The following is a 23,834-nucleotide window of genomic DNA, read 5'->3' on the forward strand; positions in this document are numbered from 1 at the left end:
AAGACTGAAGACTGGAAACATTAGCTAGACAGCAGCACAGTAGAGTTAGGACATGTATCTCCTGACTCCCAGTCATGAGTTATTCATACCAGGCAAAGAAGACTAAAAATAGGGCCACCTCACCATGTCATTTCTTATTTTTACTTAGAAATTGCCATGGTTTTCTCTTTGTACTACAGACCTCTCCTAAGATTCTCCACTTTGAGAAAACAGATCCATTGAGAAGCCACATTATGGAGCCTAAGAACAACAAAGACTTGGAGCCAGACCACTTGATATTCCAATGACTTCACTAACTACCAGCTCCTGATCTTGGCTTATGACTTATGTCTCCAGCTTCAGTTTCCTGTCACTCATATTGGACATAATAAGACCAACCATACAGAAACTGGGGAATATTGGAGATAATGGAAGTAAAGTGCCTGACACAGTAGGTGATAAAATATGAGACCTATTAGTACCAGCATGTGATTGATTGATTTCTCTGTTGAGTCTTCCTCTTTTCTTCACTCCTCAAATCATTGCACGTGTAAGGAAATTCTCCAGGACTTAACATGACCATCAGTGTGGGTGAACTTAAAAAATGATTATTAACTATTTCAAACATACAGAAAAGCATGGAAATAATATACCACCACCTATGTGTGTCTCCATTAAAAAAATGCCATCTTGTATTTCATAACTTTATATAAATGGTATCTGTTTGTCCATATTATTCTACAACTTGCTGTACCCTCTCCAGCATTATGCTTTTGAGATTTACCCATGTTGATATACGTAGCTGTTATTTATTTTAAATGCTCTATAGTATTCAACTGTATGAACATTCCACCGTGTATTTCTGATAGAGACACAGATGTAGAGAACAAATGTACGGACACCAAGGGGGGAAAGTGGCGGGGGTGGAGATGGTGGGATGAATTGGGAGATTGGGATTGACATGTATACACTAATATGTATAAAATGGATAACTAATGAGAACCTGCTGTATAAAAAAATAAATAAATTAAATTAAATTTTAAAAAATTACCATATGATCCATCATGTATTTCTTGAGTTCTCCTACTGATGGACATTTAGATTGTTTCCAGTTTTTTACTATTACAAAGAATATTGCAGTAGACATCCTCCTTACATGTGCTTCTTTGGGTACCTGTGAGAGAGTTTCTCTAGGGTACAAATCCAGAGGAGGGACTGCTAGATTCACAAGATATTGTCACTTTCAACATCACTAGCTATTGCCAAATTGTTTTCCAAATCACTACAGCATTTTGTTGTTGCACCTTGTGGGGTTTTGTTTGTTCATTCTTTACTGAGCAATATTTTATAGACCATAAAATTTACCCATTTAATGTGTACAGTTCAACAGTTTTTAGCATGTTTGTGCAACCATCAGCCCAATATAATTTTAGATTCATGTGATAGTGTTTTTATTTATAAAATATACTTAAGCAATCTGGAAAGCGGGTTACATGTCCTATCCAATGTAACCACGGAAATCCCCTGGGAGAAGCTAGTTTGTAGAGATTTCCTTGTTTGAACCCTGTTGTTTGAGGCGGTAGCTGGAAGGCACATTCCCAATTAGTTACGAAACTGATTAAACTCAAGTTATTTGCTAACAAAGGCATTCCTATTTATTCACCTCAGAGTAAAATGACTCAGAATTGACTCTATTTGGAGAGAAGGGAGGCATGCTATACCAAATAAAGGAGCTCTTTTCCCCCAGAACTATTCTGGCTCCTGCCAGAAAGGGAGGGAGACGTGAACCAGGGTAGAGGATGGAGTAAACAGTTGTGGAAGCCAGGGCACTGGCAAAGGGGAGGGGGGGGCCACCACCGTCTTTTATTTTCCTCTGCAGGTTAACTTGTTGTGCTTTTCATCAAATCATTTTTGTACTCTGAGTTATTAATTAATGGCACTTTCAAGTATTATTTACCCCATCTCATACCTAATGTGTTAATTGTCAACGCAGGTTGCCAACTATGACTTGGAATACAAATTTAGGTAAGAATATTGTTCCCATCTAGCCACTAGGTGTTCAAAATCGAACACACTTCTTTCTACTTGGAATCTCCTGAGAAACATCAGTTTCATGGACAAAAACACTGGTCTCTTGTATTCATTCATTCCTTTCAGTCATTGCTTTAAGGACATCAATTTTCAGATACTATGGTTTCATTTCATCAGGTGCCTGGCAGCTTTCTGAACTCTCCTCCTCACCCTTCAGCCCTTCCCACAAGTACAGAGTACACAGTCATGTTCCGTGACAGCTCATCAGGTGACACAGACCGGGCAGTGTTAGAGTGTGATGTGGAGGAGAGGCACAGACACGGGGCTGACACCCAGGGCAGACGTGTTAGATCTCACCTCACCAGCTACGCAGGCCTGTGACTTAGGAATGAGCTGCATGGGTTGGGAGGACTCAAGGAAGTTGTTTCTGTAACTAGTTCCCTTGATCCTTACATGAGGAGGCCTGAGGCTCTGACAGGTTTTGGGTCCACTCCAAGGCTCGACTAAGGCTTTAGGACCTGCAAAAGTGAACGACATGGGACTGAAGTGGAAAACAGCCCTGACTTGCACTGGAAGGGATTAAGCCCAGCAAGCAACCTTGAACTCAGGGCAGAAATCCAGTTCGTCAGGATAGGAAGGAGCAAAGCAGATGAGTGCTTCTCTCACTACCCCTCCACCCACCCCGAGGGGAAACGGTCTAACGAGGCTTCATCCAGCCTGTATTCCCAGCCAAAACAAAATTATCTGGCACTTCCTGAGCCACAGCAGAGGGCTGAGTTAAAGGGGTGACCCTGCTCAAATGCAAATATATGCAAATTGTATCTACCTCTTCTGAGCATCAAGAACAAAAAAACACAGCTGAAGTCATCCGCACCCGGGCCACTCCCCTGAACCGGCTTCAGAGCTGGCACTTCTAGACTCCACTTTCCCGCTTTTCTAGTCTATGGCCCAACTTCCCTAACTTGTTACAGTCACGGGGCCCCGCTGCCGCGTTTACCCTGCCCCCAGCTTCCTCCACGCCAACAGCTATAGCTCACACATCCCCTGCAGATCAGGGCGCTCCTCTCAATGTTCAGTGCCCGGACGGGAACTGTCCTGCACACGGAAACAAGGCCCAGCATCTCGTTTCCTCTTTGTTTAAAAATCTATTCCTTACAAGCTACAATGGTTCCAAGAACAAGGTTGTGGGTAATTATATTTTCCCTCTGCCCCATCCCATGTTGCATAGTCAATGTGTGTAGGCCACAACAATAGTTCTAGTAGGATAGAACTGGTATGGTAGTTACGCGTGAGGTACTATGTGAGTACCTCGTAGGTATTATTTTATCTAATCCTCAAAATAACCCTACCAGGGAGGCATTATTATCTTCATTTTTGGATGAGAACACTGAGACCCAGGAAGATTATGTGTCTTGTGTAACATCACAATTTATAGAGGACGCAGGTGGGATTCAAACCCCAATGTTCACTGCAGGACTATTTACAATAGCCAAGACATAGAAGCAACCTAAATGCTCATCGACAGAGGAATGGATAAAGAAGATGTGGTACATACATACAATGGAATACTACTCAGCCATAAAAAAGAATGAAATAATGCCATTTGCAGCAACATGGATAGGCCTAGATATTATCATATTAAGTGAAGTAAGCTGGACAGAGAAAGATAAATATCATATAATATCGCTTATATGTGGAATCTAAAAAAAAAAAAAAAGATACAAGTGAACTTATTTCCAAAACAGAAAAAAAAGTCATAGACATAGAAAACAAACTTATGGTTTGTTTTCAAACAGGAAAGGGGAATGGGGGGAGGGATAAATTAGGAGGTTGGGATTAACATATACACACTACTATATATAAAATAACCAACAAGGACCTATGGTATAGCACAGGGAACTCTACTCAATATTCTGTAGTAACCAATATGGGAAAAGAATCTGAAAAAGAATGGATATATGTATATATATAACAATCACTTTGCTGTACACCTGAAACTAACACATTGTAAATCAACTATACTTCAATATAAAATTTTAAAAATTTAAAAAATATATCTGTAAAGATGAAAATGTAAATACTCAAATACCATAGAACTGAGAATAGAGATACACGGTGAACATCAAAGAAAAAAAAACCAGGGTGTCTGACTCCACAACAATGTGAGGGAGGGGGGAGGTGATGCGAGTAGTCCACCTGGATGCAGGTGGAGAGAATTTTAAAATAATAATAAAACCAATTAGAAGTCAGATGGCTTTTTACTATCACCATAAGCAATTTTCAACAATGCAGTGAAGAAATATTTTTCCTCACTTGGGTGAACCACTCCCACTGTCTTATTAGGCTGGATGCTTCAATATCTGTGCCTAACATTGGTGCAGCCATAGTACAACTCTAAGGAAAGCCCAGCTGGGACACTGAGGATGGCAGAGCAAAGAGATGGAAAGACCATATGGGTTTTAAAAAAATTACTGTGGTAAAATATACATAAAATTTACCATTTTAACCATACAATTCAGGGGCATTAAATACATTTGCAATGTCATACAACCACCACCACTCCCCTTTTCCAGAACTTTTTCATCATCCCACACAGAAACTTTGTACCCATGAAACATGACTCCCTATTCTTCCCTCCCCGCAGCCCCTGGTCACCTCTCTTTTTTTTCTCTATGAATTTGCCTACTCTAGGTAACTCATATAAATGGAACCGTACAATATGTGTCATTTTGTGTCTGTCTTTTTTCACTTAGCATTGTGTTTTCAAGGTTCATCCACGTTATAGCATGTAACAGAATTTTATTTCTTTTTAAGGTGGCACAATATTCCACTGTATATAAGAACTGTTGTTTTTTTTTAATAATTAATTAATTTATTTATTTTGGCTGTGTTGGGTCTTCGTTTCTGTGCGAGGGCTTTCTCTAGTTGCGGCGAGCGGGGGCCACTCTTCATTGCGGTGCGCGGGCCTCTCACCATCGCAGCCCCTCTCGTTGCGGAGCACAGGCTCCAGAAGCGCAGGCTCAGTAATTGTGGCTCACGGGCCTAGTTGCTCTGCGGCATATGGGATCCTCCCAGACCAGGGCTCGAACCCGTGTCCCCTGCATTGGCAGGCAGACTCTCAACCACCGCGCCACCAGCAAAGCCCAAGAACTGGGTTTTTAGTGACACCTTTGAGGCACCATACCTTAGGGGACCTCTTGTTAGGTTAGATAGTAAGTTTTCCTTATAGTGCAAAAGTCACATGGCATTGGCTTTTCTGTTTCTTACAGCTGAAAGAATCCTGACACACAAGGCACAACTCAGGTTCTTCTGTGAAGCTCCAGGGTGGGCAATGAGACCCGCAGATGATCAAAATGGATGCTCTCCAGCATGTGGCAAAATTTTACAGAATTTCCCTGTAAGTCTGAATCTATACATGTGTACATGCGTATACACACACTCACACGACCAGGGCCACACCTTTACCTCTTCTCACCCTCAGTTTAGCTATTTTGATAATCCCTTATTACAACAGTTAATTTTAGCATAGACAGTTATTCAGTACTTAACATTTTTATTCATCATAAAAATATATATATGTAACTCCAAATCGAGTGAGATATTGTGCCTGGTGCTCTGTGGAGGAGTACAGATTGATGCCTCTTTTCAAAACACTTTTCCACAATCTCCACTGGACTTGGAAATAATCAAGCTTATTAGTCAAAGGTAAAAAATAAAAACACTTATTTAAAAATTACCATCCAGCATTAATTGGTCCAACTTTGGCAGGCAGGCAGGGCGGGTGGTTAATGTTTTATTTGTATATGAAATTGGAGATACAGGAAGCAGTGTGGCAAAAAAAAAAAAAAAAAAGAATGCTTATCATTAGAACTGAAAAAAAAAGTGAGTAGTACGCTAATATGATAGAAGGGAACTTTAAGTCACCACACAATGAGAAGAATCTCATCTTTGATAAGTACTAGTAGTGGGGGAGGTTTGACTTACTTGCAGGATTATGAAACGTGTTGATTCATGACTATGAAGAGGCGGACTGTAGAAAGCTGTGAGCAGACCCTAGTGTTAGTAGGGGATATGGAGAAGTGGGAATAAAGAGAAAGAAAAACAGGGCAGAATGTTTTTCCTCAAGGGTCCCTAGAAAAAATTTTAAAAATTAAAAAATCTGAGTAAGCACGTATTGTAATATTTTTCTGTGACTATAAAAGTGTAATGGGAAGCATTAGAAATCAATTACACTGTAAACATACAATAGCCTTTCATTGTGAGCATATATATGAAGCCTCCTGCATCTATTATATTATAAAATCACGTTATACAATTCTACCTTTTTTTTTGCTTGTTCCCTTTTCTGGTTCCTAGTTATTCACATTCTGGGAGAGGACAAAGGCCTTTACAGATTCATCAATCCAATCCTTTCTTTTCACAGATAAAGGAGGGTAAATAGCTTGCCCACGGTCCCATTCATCCTCAGTGACAGAGACTGGGCTAGAACCACCAGGTCTCCTGATCCCCATCAGCTGCTTTTCTCATTACAACGTGACCTGATTCACACTCCGCCTCGTCCCTGGTCTGTATCTGATGGTTCTCCCTCAACCTCAGCTGGGGCAGAAGGGTTGTGAAAGACAGGACCCGGTCCTCTTGGGGCCTCTGGTTTGCTATGAGTGTGGGGCACTAGAAGAGGATGCCAGAAAACGCATCTCCCACTTCTATCCCAAGTCTGAAAGTGACCTACAACACACACACACACACACACACACACACACAGAGTCAGGCTCTGTGATCACCTAGTTGAGAAATATTTCCTTGATAGGGCATTGTGTGAGAGAGGAATGTTTAACAGCTGCCATAGGAGAGGTTATTGATTTTAAAGGAGAACATCTGGCCAAGGATACATACACCTTTCAGAAGCTCCTGGTCACACACAATGACCAACAATGGAGAGCTTCCAGCTCCAGGGGTCATGTCAACACCAGGCACGAAGTCCCTGACCACAATACCATCAAATGGGCCACTAATCAGTGGTGGGAACTGCCTCCAAACATACAAATTCCAAGAGAAAGGAAACACATTTGATTGGCTTCTTTTAAAGAGCCCTACCATTCTCACATCTATTTTGGGTTTCATATTTTTCCGCACTCAACATTCTAAATGTTCTAGTCTGGCTATCCCTATTTCTGGGTGACAACACCGGGAATGCTTTATTGCAACATTCATGAGAGGTGCCTCGAAAGTGAGGGCGGTCGGATCTCTCGAGGCCATTTTCTTCTGCGGTTCCTTTGAGAACAAAATCAAAGTGTTATTGTATTTTTTAAATGTCTATCATAGAAGGTTTTGATCAAGTTCAATACGAGGAATATGAATTTAAAATATCTTTTGTTGTAATCATGAACTAGGAAAACTGTGAGAGGAAACAGAGTTCTTGAAACTGACAATTTCAAGTTTATGGAAACATCGAAAAGTACAATTCTATAGACTGTCCTGCAGAAATTTACCTTTCTTGGGCTCCATAAGTTCCTGTAAGAGTAAGGTTCTCTTTCATCTAAACTTTTCCTAGAAATATGCTTTCTCAAGTGAAGATAAATCATTTGTTTCACAAAACAAGAGCCTGCTGTGTGTTGTGTGTTCCATCTCAGGCAATAAATTGCCTTTGTACCGTATTTCTGGTCTCTTTCCATATAGCTTGCTGTATCCTATACACAGAATCCTGAAAAATCCTTTCCACTTGTGTAGGAAAGCCACGACTTTCTTCCTCCAGGGCGTTGATGGTTCGCAGAGCAAAGGGAGTCCTTTCTCGGGGCAGGGGGTTGTTCAGGGGCCGCATGGGGATGACGGAGTTGTACTTGTGCTGCCGGTTAACAGAGTTCATGAGAGACGTATAGAACTGGAACTTACACCAGGTATCTCTTAAAAAGTTTTCGGTCAATAATAAGATTGTCCAGGCAGACCCATTGACAGCATCATCCAAATTCTGTAAATGCTGCCTGCCACATGGCATCTCAGCAAAGATTATTCCAGGTTTGATGCCGAAGTCATTTTCCAGCAGATTCTGGACTCGGAGGGCTTCGTCTGTGTCTTCTTCAGCATGCAGTATCACAAATTTGAGGAACACCTCTTCTTCTTCTTCCTCTTCTGGCATCTCCTCCACTCCCTTGGCTCCCTCCTGCTCCCCTGTTGGCATCTCCGCTGTATTGCTATGAGCAGCAGCATTACTCAGGGAGATTTCTTCAGATTTCTTGGAATCTGACTTGTGATGTCTTTGACTCATATCCACACTGTGGCTTCTACCCCAAGAGAGAGAAAGAGGGCAGGGATCCGTTTTAGACTTTCCGATACCCATTATAAAGATCCAAATCAGAATAGGAAAGCTTTATTTCTCAGCATTTCATTTCATTCTAAAAGGAGAAATAACAAAGCAGAATACCGTAAACTTAATCAAAACATTAAAAATGGAAAATTTCATTCACCCCGAAAACCTCAAAAAGATTATAATATAAAGTTCTCTAAGAAAGAATTGCCAAACAGATCATTGGGAAATGAAATCACTGGTCTTTTTTGAGCTTCACAAGGGCTACCACAGGTAGTCAAGGGTAAGTTAAACAGAGGGTCCAGTTTAATATAACAGGAGATATGTGGAAATTTTAAATGGTATTATAATCACACTATAAACCTCCAAATTAAAATAAATTACTTTGGTATTTTAGAGAAAAGGTACCATATCAACTCTACCCATATGGAGTTTAAATCCAACTTCTCCATAACCAAATTACTGTGTAAGCTAGAAACACGAAAACCTAAAGAAACAGAATATTCCAACATTAAATACAAAATTTATTTTTGTATCAAACACAAATACAAAACAGAATACAGATATCCTAAAGATGGCTAGCAGGCAGCTCTACTGACTCAGAAGAGAAGATCTGAAATGTCAAACGACTTGTTGCCCAGAATTCACGGGTTCAGAGCTTTTTTGTTTGTCTAGGATCAGGCCGTGTTGTAGTGGGGCTGGTGGAGAAACTATAATAAGGATTGTGAAAAGTAAGGAATATCTCTTCCAGCTAATCTTGGGAATACTTACGAAAACATTTATTCACCTAGGGAGAAATTAACATCTTGGTTTGGAAGTGAAATCTGGAAACAAAGCCTTGTGATTTTCTCCAGTGAAATTAACAAATAATCATTGTAGTCTATACTCGTTCTTTTATTTTAAAACTCCTAAATTCAGAGTGGAAGAATTAGATAGCTGTGAAAGAAACACACTCCATGTGAATCTAATTTAAATAAATCTTCAGATAATGTCAGCAGTGTTGTTAATATAACCCCCAAACAGGCAGTTTCAAGGGGGGGTTCTTTTTTTATCAAAAGACAGAAAATTTAGAATAATTATAAATTCCATGTTTTCAAACTATGGGCCCATAGGCTATATTCTAAAGCATTTTTATTTATTGTTCATTGGCAAAGACCAGAGTTCAAGAAGAAATTAGAATTTTATTCATTATGACCTAAGTAACATAGCTACATATGCCAAAATATGTCAGGTTTAGAAGCAACCATTCAGCAAAAATGGTGAAAAACTGTTATGGGAAGAAAAAACAAGGAAAAACACAGAGAATTGTTTTCTAATGCATATAAGGAGTGAAAGGGTTTGCTACTGCCTCTGAATATTGAAGGAATTGCTGGCTATTGCCTGTCATTTATTCTGTCTGTACTTCAGGTTCTGATCCACAGTATACTGTGCCAGCCACCAAGTGGTAGTCTAAGGCATGACAACCCTCCAATGCTATTGATATCCCAATTAATAAACCTAAATGAACTCAGACTCTCTTCACTGGTTAGGATTAACTGCTGACTTTTTTATTGTATCATTAAAAAAGTTTTACTACGCAGAATTGCGAAAGAAGGTTCCCCTGAATTAAAAAAAAAAAACTATCCAGAGAAATCTATTAAAGTGTCAATTAAAATGATCTTCACTTATTTGTTGAGATAGGTTTGTTAAACCAACTTAACTTCATTATCTTAATCACCAGCTGCTGCAGATGAGTGCATGTGAAGTAATATAAAAGATTTTCACTAAAAAGTGTTGAAAACTTCTAAGGTAAAATGGTGTGTTGAGTCCAAACACAGAATCTTTTGAGATAAATAAAAATAAACAAAAAAAGAATTACATTATGAAGAAAAATTACAATTTCACGTCTCATTTTTCTTAAACGCTGGTCAGCAAAAAACAGCAAAATACTCCAGAAATCTATGATGTGCTGTTCCAACTTCCAAGCACTCCTGCCCACCCCCACCCGAAGCAGACCAGCGAGGAGAAAATTAGTGACAATGTCTGAAAACTTCACCATAACCTTCTAATTTGGAGAGGAGAGTCAGGAGCTAGCCAAGGGGAAAAGATGCGGGAAGCTTTGCGCTGGAGATCTGCCTTTCCCACCACCACGTGAGTCAGAGATGGGGAAGTGGTCCAGATTCTTCACAGGGGTTCTCAAGGCTGGAAGGAAGGGGGAGAACCTGTGTTCACCCGGAGCTAATTAACTCCATCAACAAAGAGAACAGAAGGAAGGCGGGGAACGCAGAAGGAAACAGGAGAGGGGAGAAGGCTGGCACGGAGAATCCTGCGAAGTCTCTTCCGTGCTCTCCTCCTCCATCAGGGACAGTTAGCGTCAGGGTCAAAACAGTGAGGTTTCAGCTCCTTCCCCTCAGCTAAGCGGGAGGAGAGTGAAGGTGGCTGCAGGGGAGAGGCACACAGGACCACTGTTCACAGGAATAAAAACGTGTGTGTGTGTGTGTGTGTGTGTGTGGACATTTCTTTATTTACTTTTTTAGAAGGGTAAACTTTGAAAATATTTATATGGAAAAGCCCCACTCCCATCCTTGTCTTCCCCATCCATCCTGTTGCCCCCATGGCCTCTTACTGGTGACCGCTTTTATTAGTTTTTCCTATAGCCTTCCAATATTTCCTCATGAATACATATATTTTTTCTTTCCTTTTTTTAAAAAAAAGTATTATTGTATATATACACATACACTGCCAAACAGCAGTAGGTAGGTAGGTAGATAGACAGATAGATGGTAAATGGCTTTTTCCCTTAGTAATATAACCTCAGAGCCTTCCATAGCAGCACCCGGAGAACCTCCTCTTATTTACATAATCTTCTAGCATGTGAATGTACCATAACTGTCCCGTTCTTCAATACGTGATTTGTTTCCAGTCTGCTACTATCACGAACAATGCGGCAATGAATAACTTTGTACAAAGGTCATTTATGTGCAAGGTCATCTGCAGAATAATTGCCCCAAACAGGATTTCTGTATCAAAGGACAAATGCATTTGTCATAGTGATAGATTTGGCCAAATCGCTCTCTGTAAGAACCTTTTTTGGTTTTGTTTTGCTTTTCACTTGACAGAATGACACGTCCACCTCCATCCTTTGCCCCAGAAAAGATCTAAGACCAAAACTACCAATTACTATTGACCACAGCCCAACTGAGCTAATCACATCCCTTCAGGGCAACAGAAATGTGGAAAGATACAACCCATCAGGATGGAGCCCTTAAACCGAAGTTCTGAAGGGAAGATCAACAGGCCCAGGATAAGAAGGAAAGAGAGTCCAGAATGTATTCACTGTATATCTAGGCAAACGAAGGTGCCAAAGGAATCCCCCCACATTCAATAGGAGTAAGATGAAAAGAACAGCACGGCATATATGAACACTGGGCAAGTGTGCACAGATGTTACAGGAAATAAGAAAGAAGATAAAGAAGAATCAGAGCATGCGAGAGACAAATAAAAAATTCCATTCTCATTAAGACTACGTGCTCTGGAATCAGACTGCCTGAATGTAAATCCCAGCCCTACTATAAAAAAAACTGCAAGACTTTGTACAAATTACTGTACGTATATCTCTGTGCTTTGATTTCATCATGTGTAAAATGGTGATAATTATAATACCTACCTTTAAGGTTTTTACAAAGATCAAATGGCTTAGAAGAGTGCTCCATAAATGTTAGCAGTTAATATTGTTATTAAATACATAACAAAGAAGCCAAAGAAAACTTTACAGTTTTACTTTAGTAGCAATAAGAGAAGGCAGAACTAAGCTGTGTGCCTACAGGGGGGTGAGTGGATGTGGCAGAGGACAGCTGCAGAAGTTCCCTTTGACTGTTTCATTGTTCTCAGTAAAAGAGGAAGCAAAACGCCTTCCTTAGGACTGCCCCAAACCTCAATCTCATTTTGTAGTATAAATGATACAGGATGGAGCCTATTGGGGTGAGATTACCGTGTCCACAAGGTTATTATTCTTCCTCAGCTCTACCCAATGCTGATTAGTGTCTGTGTGTACTCTTGCTCCCAGCAGAAGACTTCCGTGGCTGGAAGACAGTCAGGGCAGCACCCGTTGGGTCCTATCCCAGGACAGCCCCTCTCCATGCAGAAATTTCCCAGGAGGTTCCTCAGGGTGGTTACAGCCATCAGCCCTCTCTCCCTTGTCCCAAACTAAAAAGTGAAACATCAGTGTGAATTTCTCTTTCATACAAAGTTTACTTTCCTCACCAAGACCTTTGTGAGAGTCAACTGTATGTGTCAGCTGGGCTAGGCTATGGTGCCTAGTTGTTTGGCCAAACACCAGTCCAGATGTCGCTCTGAAGGTATTTTTTAGGTGAGACTGACATTTAAAGCAGTAGACTTTAACTGTAAAAATAATGAATCACTATGCTGTATACCTGAAACTAATATAATACTGTATTAATCAACTATATTTCTATTTTAAAAAATAAATAAAGCAGTAGACTTTGAGTAAAGATTACCCTCCATAGTGTGGGTGGAACTTACTCAATAAGTGAAGGCCAGAGCAATACTGAGGTTCCTCAAAGAAGAAGGAATCCTGCCTTGGGACGGCAACATAGAAATTCCACCTGAGTTTCCAGCCTTCAGACTCAAGACTGCAAAGTCATCTCCAGCCTGTTTCTAGCCCTGCAGATTTGGGACCTGCCAGCCTCGCCAGTCACATGAGCCAATTCCTTAAAATGAATCTCCCACCCTCCCTCCTCTCTCTCTATAAAACCTATTGGTCCTGTATCTCTGAAAAACCCAAATGCAACCCTCCTTAAAAGTCTGTTGCCCTAGAATTAAGAGTTACTGTTTCCATTTAAAAAAATTTTTGACCACTTGGGAAGAGAGGCTCCCAAAAAGCAGTAAGTAAAACAATGATCAGTAATAATTTGATAATAAAATACATATGCATAAACCATTTTCAACCTGTCCATGTGTTTACCACAGAAAAAGCTTATGCGTTTAAATCACTGCCTCTGAAATGTAACACATTTAACAAACATTTAGGCATCTAGTTCTTGGATCCTTTAGCCCCGGAGAACTTTTTCCTATCTGAATAGCACCATCTTGTGGGAAATACATACAAAATTAATAGTTTCTTTGCTTAATTCAATTAATAAATAGGTTTTGTCATTATTAATAAGGGTTGTTGAAAACTTACTCTGCACCAAGACCTGCTGGGTTTTAGGGATGTGGACCCAGGATAAGCAGATAATTAGGACTCACTGCACTGGTGCTTCATTCAAATAACAGGTGCTACCAGAGCACTCAGGATGGACACGCAGTGGGGAGCACTGCATCAGTAAGGCCGAGAGGCGGACGGTTTCCAGGCAGTGGGAGCACCATTTGCAAAAAAAAAAAACACTGAAGCACCAGAGGGCACAGTGTATTAGGATCATTTTGCTGTTACAATAACCTAGATGAGAAAGCAGAGCCCTGAACTAAGGAAGTTATGGTGGAGATGAAGATATGTAGGAGGTGCCAGGGGTTGGGAGGGTGACGGAGAAAGAAGGATCAAGTATGCTTCCCAAGTCTATGCCTTGTTACATTCGCTGAGTCGTTTGCTGAGACAAGCAGGGTGGGGGTTGGATGTAGTTGACCAGTTCATCCAGTTTGGGACACAGGGAGCTTAGGGTGCCTGTGACCTGGAACAGGAGCTGTCCAATGGGTACTTACACATGTAGGTCCGAGGCTGAGGAGAGCATCTCGACGGGAGATAAAAGCTTGACACTAGCTCAAATCTGTAACTGAAGTAGAAAGAAAAGAGAAGGAAGAGAGCTGAAGACAGAATCAATGCCTGAGGGGCACCTGGAGGAGGGGGGGGCCATAAAGGAGAGGGAGGAGTGGCACCTGGGCAGCAGGAAAATCAGGCAAAGAATCCGGAAGCCAAGGCAAGAGAGTACCTCGAGCAGTGGTCAGCGTCCAAGGCATTGAGCCCCTTGAGGTTCTCCGGAGCAGTTACAGGGGATGGTGGGAGTCACCAGTATGCTCAAGAGTCTAGAGGAGGAGGATGAGGGGGCGGGGGAGGGGAAAGCTTAGCTAAGAAGGAAAGAAGCCAACAGCTACAAACGAACATAGGGTGGGGAGAGGATTTCATGAAGAGAGGAGAAACTCAGAATGCTTGGAAACGGAGGGAACTGGCTAGTAGAGAGAAAGAATGAAAAGTATGGATGGGAGCTTCTTAGAGCCGAGCTGTTCTCCTCTTGGTCATTGGGCAGCTCTCTCTCCTACTCCCCCTTTCCCTGGGAGAGGAGAGAGGCCACCTAACTCCTGAGGGTGCTAGGTCCCAGGCTAATGTCTGTGATGAATACTGCAGATGATGTGGCGACCTACAGGACTTTGGGTTTTAGCTTTTTGGGAGAAGGTGAGTGTGCACTTTGCTTTTTTTTATCAGAGATGGCTGCATTATATTGGAAGAGAGCACATTTCTTGCTATCATCGTCTGGAGGTTCAGGTATGGAAAGAAGGGAAGGTATGGATGTTAAGTAGACAAAGGGGCGTTCTGTAACAGATCCTGCAGATTTGCTCACGCAAAACTTATTCCAACTTCCTTTTAGTGAACCTTCCTGTACTTCCTGTACCACAAGTACTAAAAGCTCTATTTCCTAGACTTCCTTGAAGCTAGGGTCCTGGATGTAATTTAAGTTCTGCCAATCAGATGTACTTACTAGTCTGAGTTAAATATGAAGGGAGGCAGAGCATGAGGCAGTGACTTTGCTGGTTAAGACTCTAGCCGGGTTGGTGTGATTCAGAGCTGGCAGCTTGCTGATCTGGCAGGAGGTTTCGTGGTTGTGGCAAAAGCTCCAGCTCCGGACCTCCCTGGTGGCGCAGTGGTTAAGAATCCGCCTGCCAATGCAGGGGACACGGGTTCAAGGCCTGGTCCGGGAAGATCCCACATGCTGCGGAGCAACTGAGCCTGTGCGCCACAACTACTGAGCCTGCACTCTAGAGACCGCGCACCACAACTACTGAGCCCACATGCCACAACTACTGAAGCCCGTGCTCCGCAACAGGAGAAGCCACCGCAATGAGAAGCCCGCGCACCGCAACGAAGAGTAGCCCCCGCTTCCCGCAACTAGAGAAAGCCCGCACACAGCAAGGAAGACCCAACACAGCCAAAAATAAATAAATAAATAATTTTTTAAAAAGCTCCAGCGCCACTAGACCAGTTCGGTAGGTGGTGGTCTGAGGTATTCCTAGAAACTCAATCTGGACTCTAGCTCTTCAACTTACCCAGTGATACTGTACATTTTGTAATATCCTCTAATGTACACGTTTCTGCTTAAACTAGCTATAGTAGACTCTGTTCTCTGCAACAAAACTATGATTGATACAACATCCAAATCCAGGCCAGGGAACTACAGCAGGTCAGCAGCAAAACATGGTCTGCCACCTGTTTTTATAAGTAAAGTTTTACTGGAAGACAGCCATGCCCATTCATTTCCGTATTGCCTATGGCAAATTTCATGCTACAGAGGCAGAACTGAATAGTTCCAACAGGAGCCGCGTGGCCTGTATCACCCATTGTATTCATTGTCAGGACCCAACAGAATAGACCTGAGCCAGCCAGACAAGGAACATGTAGACTTTTCTTTCAGGCTTCTTCACACTGGAAATATTTTATTAAAATAAAATCCCAACTAGGGTGATCAATATCTTCAGGAATAGGATGGGTAGAATTTGAATCCACCTGTTCTTTACTGAAATAACATTATCGAGAGTCAGCTGTCATTTATTTATTTTCTTCTTTTGGGGCTTGCACAGAATCCATAAGGATAGCAAAGGCCCAGTGTAAAGGAAAGGATTAATTATCAAATATTACCCATTGATACTTACAGTCTAACTAAGCTAGTGCCTGTATTTTTCATTTTAGGTACCAAAGCTTGCATTAGAAATGTTAGGGATCTGTAGGAGTCTAAAACCCTGTATCTTCCCTTCATGGCTCTAGTCACACTACAATTAATTACATGTTTGAGTATCTGCTTAGTTTCTCATCTTTCCCATTAGACTGTAAACTAACACCAAATCTGTCTTGCTTGTCACTGTATCTCCAGAGTCTTGCACATAGACAGCATTCAACAATACCTTCTGAATGAATGAATGAATTAGACAATTCCAAATATAAGACCTAACACAGTTTTTCAAGTTGAGAGATAGCTGAACAGATAGTTCTTTATCATCCCTAGTATATAAATTATTGACTCAATCAGAATAGGGACCAGCCTATCCAAATGTATGGATTTTTTAATGAGAAATTACGTTACATTTTTAAAAACGGTGTGAATATAAATATGGTACATTCATTTCAAGATACAGCTCCAGGGTCATATTTGGCTGAATGCATTTCCTTTGATCTCCAGGTTGAGTTAAGTACTCCTCCTCCGGCTGCCCATAATATCCTGCTCATATTTCTTTTTTCTTTTTTTTTTTTTTTTAAGTCTTTATTGAATTTGTTACAATATTGCTTCTGTTTTATGCTTTGGTTTTTTTGGCCATGAGGCATGTGGGATCTTAGCTCCCCAACCAGGGATCGAACCTGCACCACCTGCATTGGGAGGCGAAGACTTAACCTCTGGACTGCCAGGGAAGTCCCTCATATTTCTTATAATATGTATCACACAGCACTTTTAACTTGTCTTCCTTGCTGGCCTGGGAGGTAGCTTCCACCTCATTTTCCCAGACTTCTCCACCATGGAAAATGGCGCCATCATTTGCCCAGTTACAACAGCCAGAAACCTCAGGCATCACTGACACTTTCCCCTTCCACTCCTACACTTTCACTTCCAAGCTGTCAGCAAGCCAACCTGCAAAACCCATCTCAAAATGTTCCACTTCCCTCCCCACTGCATTTTCACTCTAGATCAACATCTCTCCCCTAGTCTACTACACTGCTCCTTCCTAATCGGTCTCCTATAGCCACTCTTGGTCAGTCTAATCCATTCTCCACTCAGCAGCCACAACGATCTTTTTTAAGTACATACAACTGATCAAATTACTACCGTTTACACCCCTGCAATGGGTTCCTACTGCTCTTAGAATCAAAATTTCTTAATATGGCAAGAATGTCCTGCAGGATCCGGCTCCTTCAGCTCCAAGCTTATCTCGTGCTTCTCTTCCCTCTGCTCCCCCAGTTCCCTACATGTGTGTCTTTTTTTTGTTTCTCAAACTTGCTCAGCTTTCTCCTGTCACAGGATCTATGGAAACATTTTATTTCAATTCTGAAGTATGAGTTACATGACTATATTTCCTTATTAGAGAACTTGTACATAGTATCATAGGCTAGCCAACATTCTATTGGAGGTACACAATCAAAATGTTCAAAAAGTAGGGAATGGCAACATAAACTATGTCGTATTATTCATATGATTGAACCCTATTAAATCATCAAAATGTTTACAAATGTTACGCATTATTTTAACGACATGAGAAAATGCTTCCATAACAATAAGTGAAAAAAATAGACTATAAAATAAAATATACTGTAAAACTTTGTAAAAACAAACTATAGAGAAAATAGATTGGAATGAAGTATACCAAAAAGTTAACATTGGTTAGCTGTGTATGGTAGATGTGTGAATGTACATGTATCTATATCTATACACCCTTTTTCTACAATGATAATGTAATGTGGAAAAAAAAAGATTTCTTAGTAAATACATTATTCTCTAGATTTCGTTTTTAAATAGAGGTCACATTCACTTAATGCCTCAAACAGTATATACTTTATGTGCCATATCTGCACATTTGGGATGGGTTGAGCTCACCTCCAGGTTTAACTCTGTTTGATCTCCTGTTTTTGTTTATCTACATGCAAATTTTCCAATAGTCTGGATTTGCTAACTCTAAACCCAACAGGGGTCCTCCAATATCTTACTTAATTACACATACTAGAAGGCAGACTATTCATCTCCACAGTACCTAAAACAGGTCCTTGAGCAAGTAAATGTTTAATTAATTTTTAAAAAATTGCTTCTATCAGGTAGAAAAACAAAAATACACAAACTGGTCTTCCCCTGAGCACTGTCTTTTTCATCTGTGGAGCCTGTCTCTTTTCTCAGCTGCTAGGAAGGTCCAGGTCGATGAGTGCTGTCTAATCAACATACAGAAGCTTGGGGCGGGAGATTTGACCATGATTTCACTCATGGCTTTCCTTTAACCCTCCTACTCTTTGTTCCATATTCCAAATCCCTTTATTTTAAAATTTTATTTAATCTTCTATTGTATATGTTTATTCAAGCATCTGAAATCCCAACTCTGAAATGAGAAAAAAAAAATTTTTCTGTTCTTTTAAAAGAGAGGAAGGTATTGGGTTGGCCAAAAAGTTCATTCAGGTTTTTCTGTAAACTTTTTGGCCAGCCTAATAGTACCTATTCTACTGGTAACATCACAGAACTAGTTCCTTGGGATTAAAATAAGAAATAAACATGATGTAAATTAAACGGTCTTTTATTTCCCAACAGCTTTTCGTGAAGATGAAAATATTGCTTTTCATTTCCATTCCCACATATTTTAAAAAGAGAACTGAATCTTGCTATGATTCTTGTTATTCTGACACTGGCTCAGTCACTACACAACTTAAAGACGTGTATAATATTCTCTGAACAAGTGCCTTCATTTTTCTTCTTCCCATTAGAACTACCTGTTACCGGTACCACTCAACAAGGTTCTGAATCAGAGACTACTGCTTCCCACTGAAGCAAAGGAATTGAAAAAAAAATATTGCATATTCTTTCCAGTAAACAGAGTATTTCCCTTTCATTTTCTATATTTAAGAATGAGAACTAGCCTTAAAGGGCAAACCTTCTCCAAACCAGGAACAACATTTTATAAAAGGGCAAACTTGTACATCTTATCAAAGTGAGACTCAAGAGAAAGCTGCTTGTGCACTTTCAATATTAGAGAGTCCTAGCAACCAATAAGGATTTAACGGTGCCATAAGCTTCGTGGAATATTAGAGAACAGCGTTCAGTATCTAACAGCCACCAACCCAGAGGATCAGTGACAAGATGTTACCAGGACTAAGGCAGTAACCCCTGAGACAGTATCTGAACGGGGGAGTGAGGAAAGTGAAGGTGTACAGCCTGCCATGGCCTAGCAGAGGCCTGCTGCAGGCAAGGAGAACAGCAGCAAGATCAGAGCCACTCCAGCTGAGGGCGGGGCGGGGTGGGGGCAGGGCGGGGACGGGGCGGGGGGGGGGGGGCGACGGGTGGGAAGCAGAGGATAAGACCAGGGAAGCAGTCAGGGGTGAGATGACACAGGGCTTTGAGCCATCGTAAGAATTTGGTTTTTATGATTCTGATGAGAAGCCACCAGAAGGTTTTGAAGGGAAGTGAAAGTTCTGATTAGATATTTTAAAAAAAAAACCACTGCTGTTTGGAGAAACACTATAGAGAAGCAAGGGTAGAAGCTGGAAGACCAAATCAGAGTCTTCACAGTTGTCCAGTAAAAGAGAATTGTGGTTTGTGTTAGAGAGGGCACATAATATGTGGTCGAACTTGAGCTATCTTTTCAAGGTAGAGTCAACAGTTTGCTGGATGCTTGGATGTGGGGTCAGAGCTGAAAAGAGGAGTCGATGACGATCCCTAGAGTTTCAGCCTCATTGAATGGCAGTAACATTTCCTGTGATAAGGAAGGTAAGTGAGGGGCAAACAGAAGAGGACTGTGTGGGTGTGTATCAGTAATTCTGTTTGGACACACTACATTTAAATGCTGATCAGACTTCCCAGTGGAGATGTTGAGCAAATAGCTAGACACATGCGCCTAGAGCTCAGGACAGAAGTAAAACTAGAAAGAAAAATTTGTAAGTCATCAGCTTATAGATGTTATTTATAGTCATGAAATATGGCTTGGGATAGAAATTGCCTTGGGAGAAAGTTATGGCTCAAAAGAGAATATGGCCAAGAACCAAGCACTGTGGCAGTCTAACAGTGGTTGAGAAAAGAAGGAAAAGCCTGGAGACACAGAAAGAGTGACCAGTGAGGTGAAAGGAAATGCAGAAGAAGGTGGTGGTGACCTGGAAGCCAAATGCAGAAAAAATATCAAGGAGGAGGGAGCGAACAACTGTGTCATAGGAGGTGGAAATGTACACAGACACTGGATTTCACAAGTGACATGGGGGTGATGGAGACAAAAAGCCTGAGATGAAAGTGTGGAGGAGGAAACAGGAGGAGCAGAAATAAAGGCTTGGAGGCAAGTCTTTCAAAGACCTTTTTCTGGTTCTCTTTCTTTTCTTTCTTTCTTTTGTCTTTTTAAGTAAAAGGGAGCAAAGAAATGGGTGGGACCTAGGAGGAGACATTTGGTCTAGCGGGGATTATTTAAAGGCAAGTGATTTATCAGCAGGTATTTGTTAAACGAATAAATTTAAAAATACCACAGGGAGCCAATGATTCAACAGATGAGGTGCAAAACATCCAACATACAGCTGGACATCTGACTAACATTTACTTTGTTTCAGGAGAATGTAAGGCATTATTCTATATATGCCCATCTACTTTCTGATTTCAGTGAGACATAAAATGAAGTTGCTTATCTCTATAACCAACGCACTATTTAAGATTATTTTTAAAGACTTTTAAAACCAAAGTTTACTGCCATGAAAAACTGGAGAGGTCCTAACTAACAAAATTCTGAAAACAAGCTCACAGCTGCCAGCCCAAATTATTTCTATCCAAATTAGCTTTGGGACAAGATCCCAAATCAGCAAACCAAAACCAAAACTTTCAGCACTGGCTCAAGTGTGCCTGGCGGAGGCTCCCACAGAACCTTTAAGCCCTCTGAGACGCTGGGCTCTTTGCTTAGGGTTCTGAGGTTTCTCTAAAAGATAGGTTTCCTAGTCAAAATGACACTTAACAAGACAGGCAGAGAGTTGCGGGGTCCTCCCTTCAGAGCGAGGCAACTCTGCTGGAAGGACGGCCGGCTCGCCCACCCCCGCGCCCGCCCGGCCCCCAGCCCACCCGCCCGGGCGCCCGCTACTTGCCGGGGAGGCGGGCGGCGCAGCACCTCCGCCACGGGTCCGTCCTCCTCGCCCGCCGAGCGCTGCGCGACTTCCCGTGGGGGTCGGGAAGGAGAGGCGGCCGGTCCACTGCGCGCCGCAGACCCCGCCCCACGCCCGCGGCCCGGCGCCGCGCGAGGCGGGGCGTGCGGAAGTCAGGGGGCCGCCGAGCCCCCTCCCCTCGGCGATGCGCCGCCACTTAACCCTTGCAGGCCGGCCCCGCCGGAGGGAGTCTGGGCTTCACGAGGCTGGAAGTCTCTGGGCGGCGGGAAGGAGAGGGCGAGAGGGCGGGAGGGCGGAGGAGGGGAACTCGCGCAGGGTAATTGTCCCTGCGCTGCTTTTTTTTTGTTTTGTTTTTTTTAATGTCCCTTGAGGCCCGACTTGGAGGCCCGGAAGGAAAGGGACTCAGCTGTCTGTTCCTTACAGACGTGAGTGCGGGCGTGGGAGCTGCAGTCGCTGCCTCCGCGCCTACCTAGCGCGCCCAGGAGCCTGCAGCGGAGCCCGGGGCTCACAACAGAAGCCCCTAGACTCTAAAGGAAGGAAACAGCCAGTCTCACCCAAACAAACCCTCTAAGACCCTTCCCGAGGTACAGCGACTCTCCGGGTCCTCCAAGTTGGTCCCTTGGCTCTTCCTTTCTCTTTGGGGTTCTCTCACTGACTACTGCTGCAGTCAACCACATCCCTGGTTGGGGGTGGTGGCGTATCAGTACCTCCTCACTCTCAACACCAGCCAAAAGCCACCTTGAGAAAGATTCCTTTCTCAGATTCTTTTGAACAGCCGAAACAGACTGGAACTCCGCAGAATAGTTAGGGAGAACAGGAAAGCAACCAAGTAATTCTAAGAAGGATAAAATGCCTGATAAAGCCAAATATGTTATCCTACCATATCTATCTCAGGCTCCCAATCCCAGTCATTCCCAAAGAACCCAGTTCAGAAACCACTTACCCCCCACCCAACCCCACCCCCCCCCCCCGCCTTCTTTTCAGGCACTCCCTACTCACTGCCAAAGGAGGAGAACCCCATTACTAAACGTCAGAGAAGACAATGAATAGTACATTGGAATTGAAGGCCCATACCTGGATCTCAGAGGCTTACTACTGGTAGAGCTAAGTTATTTTCTCTTCCTCTCCCCCCCTACTTAGCATGAGGATGGGCCATTGAAGGTGGCACTGGCAGACAGTAATTACTTGGTGAAATGCCCTATTAAGCATCATGTCAACACAATTCATTATGCACTGACAGCTGGTTTCTCCTCCTCCCTCTATTTTTTCAGGTAAACAGTGGCCTCCCTGTTACTAAATCTGGTACTTTTTGTTGCCTTCATTTCCCCTTCATTTCCTAATCTCCCTTTGGCAATTGACAAGGTTGATCATTGTCTCCTCCAGATACTCTAGTTCCTTGATATTAACAACCCGTGGGGCCTTCATACTCATCCTACTTGTTAAAATTCTTCTCTTTCAGTCTCTTCTGCCTGTTCCTCTTCCTCTGGCAACCCTTCATACCACTGCTTTCCAAACTTTTTCATTGAAATATCACTAATGACAAATGCGATAAACATTTACTTCCCCATTCATCACCCACATCACATGCATAAGTGAACCTAAAGTCACTAATGTCAAGGGCAAATTTACTTGAATTGTCTCATTTTATGTTTTAAATTGCTCCAAATTTTGCATTGTTCTTCATAAATATTCACATGTTGTACTAAAAAAAAATTTCAAATTGGTTACAAGTTAAATTTTTCTCCCCAAATTATCAAGTATACATGTCAAGAAAATGCACCAATCACTTATGCCACAAATATTTAGAGTCTTCTAAAGGCACTAGGGATACAGTGTGAACAAGACAAAGATGGCCCCAGTCCTCATGGAGATTGTGCAGTCTAGAGCAGGAGACAGAGGACAGACATTGTGTACAATTTCAGATCCATTCATTGAAAAGAATGAATGAATGGAAGAAAGCAGAGTAAAGTGGGGAGGAGTGCTAATTAAGTCAGGAAAGAGATGGCTTCTCTGACATGTAAAACGTTTTTCCTGTGGCTTCATACCCTTGAAACCCTTGGCATTCAATGCTCGTGTTTTCAGGGTCTTGATCCACTGTCCTCTTTCGCTTACTCTACCATTTCCCTGGATATCTTACATATGTCCATCAGACTCACAGCTCAATCAGTAAGGATATAAATGATTTGAACATGATTAATGAACTTGACCTCATTGACAGATACAGATTATGGCACCCAATACAATTTCAGAACACATATTCTTTTCACATACATATGGAACATTAACAAAATCAGGCCATGTTTTTGGCCATTGAGCAAGTCTCCACAAAGCAAATAAAAACAAATCAAAAGACTGAAATAATATGAATGTGTTCACTAACCACTAATCTGAAAAACAAAAACAAAAACGAGAAAAGCCCCTATATGTCTGGAAATTAAAAGACACATTTCAAAATAAGCCATGAATCAAAAAATAAATCACAGCAGAAATCATAAAATATTTCAATTT

General features: G+C 41.9%; 1 protein-coding gene and 1 long non-coding RNA gene across 4 annotated transcripts in view; one reads left to right on the forward strand and one right to left on the reverse strand.

Annotated features, from left to right (window-relative positions):
- Positions 1-6,408, forward strand: part of LOC309622525 — a 41,849-nt gene extending 35,441 nt beyond the window's left edge. Inside the window, exon 5 of the long non-coding RNA XR_014240931.1 lies at positions 180-6,408. This is a non-coding gene — a long non-coding RNA (uncharacterized lncRNA). The remainder of the gene's footprint in view (positions 1-179) is intronic.
- On the reverse strand, positions 5,544-22,270 carry TICAM2 (TIR domain containing adaptor molecule 2). 3 transcript variants are annotated; one of them, XM_082378455.1, is made up of 2 exons: positions 21,309-22,270; positions 5,544-8,288 (listed from the first exon to the last, which is right to left on the reverse strand). In XM_082378455.1, exon 2 carries the CDS (start codon positions 8,270-8,272, stop codon positions 7,637-7,639), a length of 636 nt encoding a protein of 211 aa, XP_082234581.1. In that variant the 5' UTR covers positions 8,273-8,288; positions 21,309-22,270; the 3' UTR covers positions 5,544-7,636. The 3 variants fall into 3 exon arrangements, with proteins under 3 accessions (XP_082234581.1, XP_082234579.1, XP_082234580.1); XM_082378453.1 differs by having other exon boundaries at positions 5,544-8,399; XM_082378454.1 differs by lacking the exon at positions 21,309-22,270 and adding an exon at positions 21,183-21,237 and having other exon boundaries at positions 5,544-8,399.
- Between the last annotated feature and the right edge of the window lie 1,564 nt (positions 22,271-23,834).

Source organism: Balaenoptera borealis (assembly GCF_965194805.1).
Source record: "Balaenoptera borealis genome assembly, chromosome: 2".
Classification (NCBI taxonomy): Eukaryota; Metazoa; Chordata; class Mammalia; order Artiodactyla; family Balaenopteridae; genus Balaenoptera; species Balaenoptera borealis.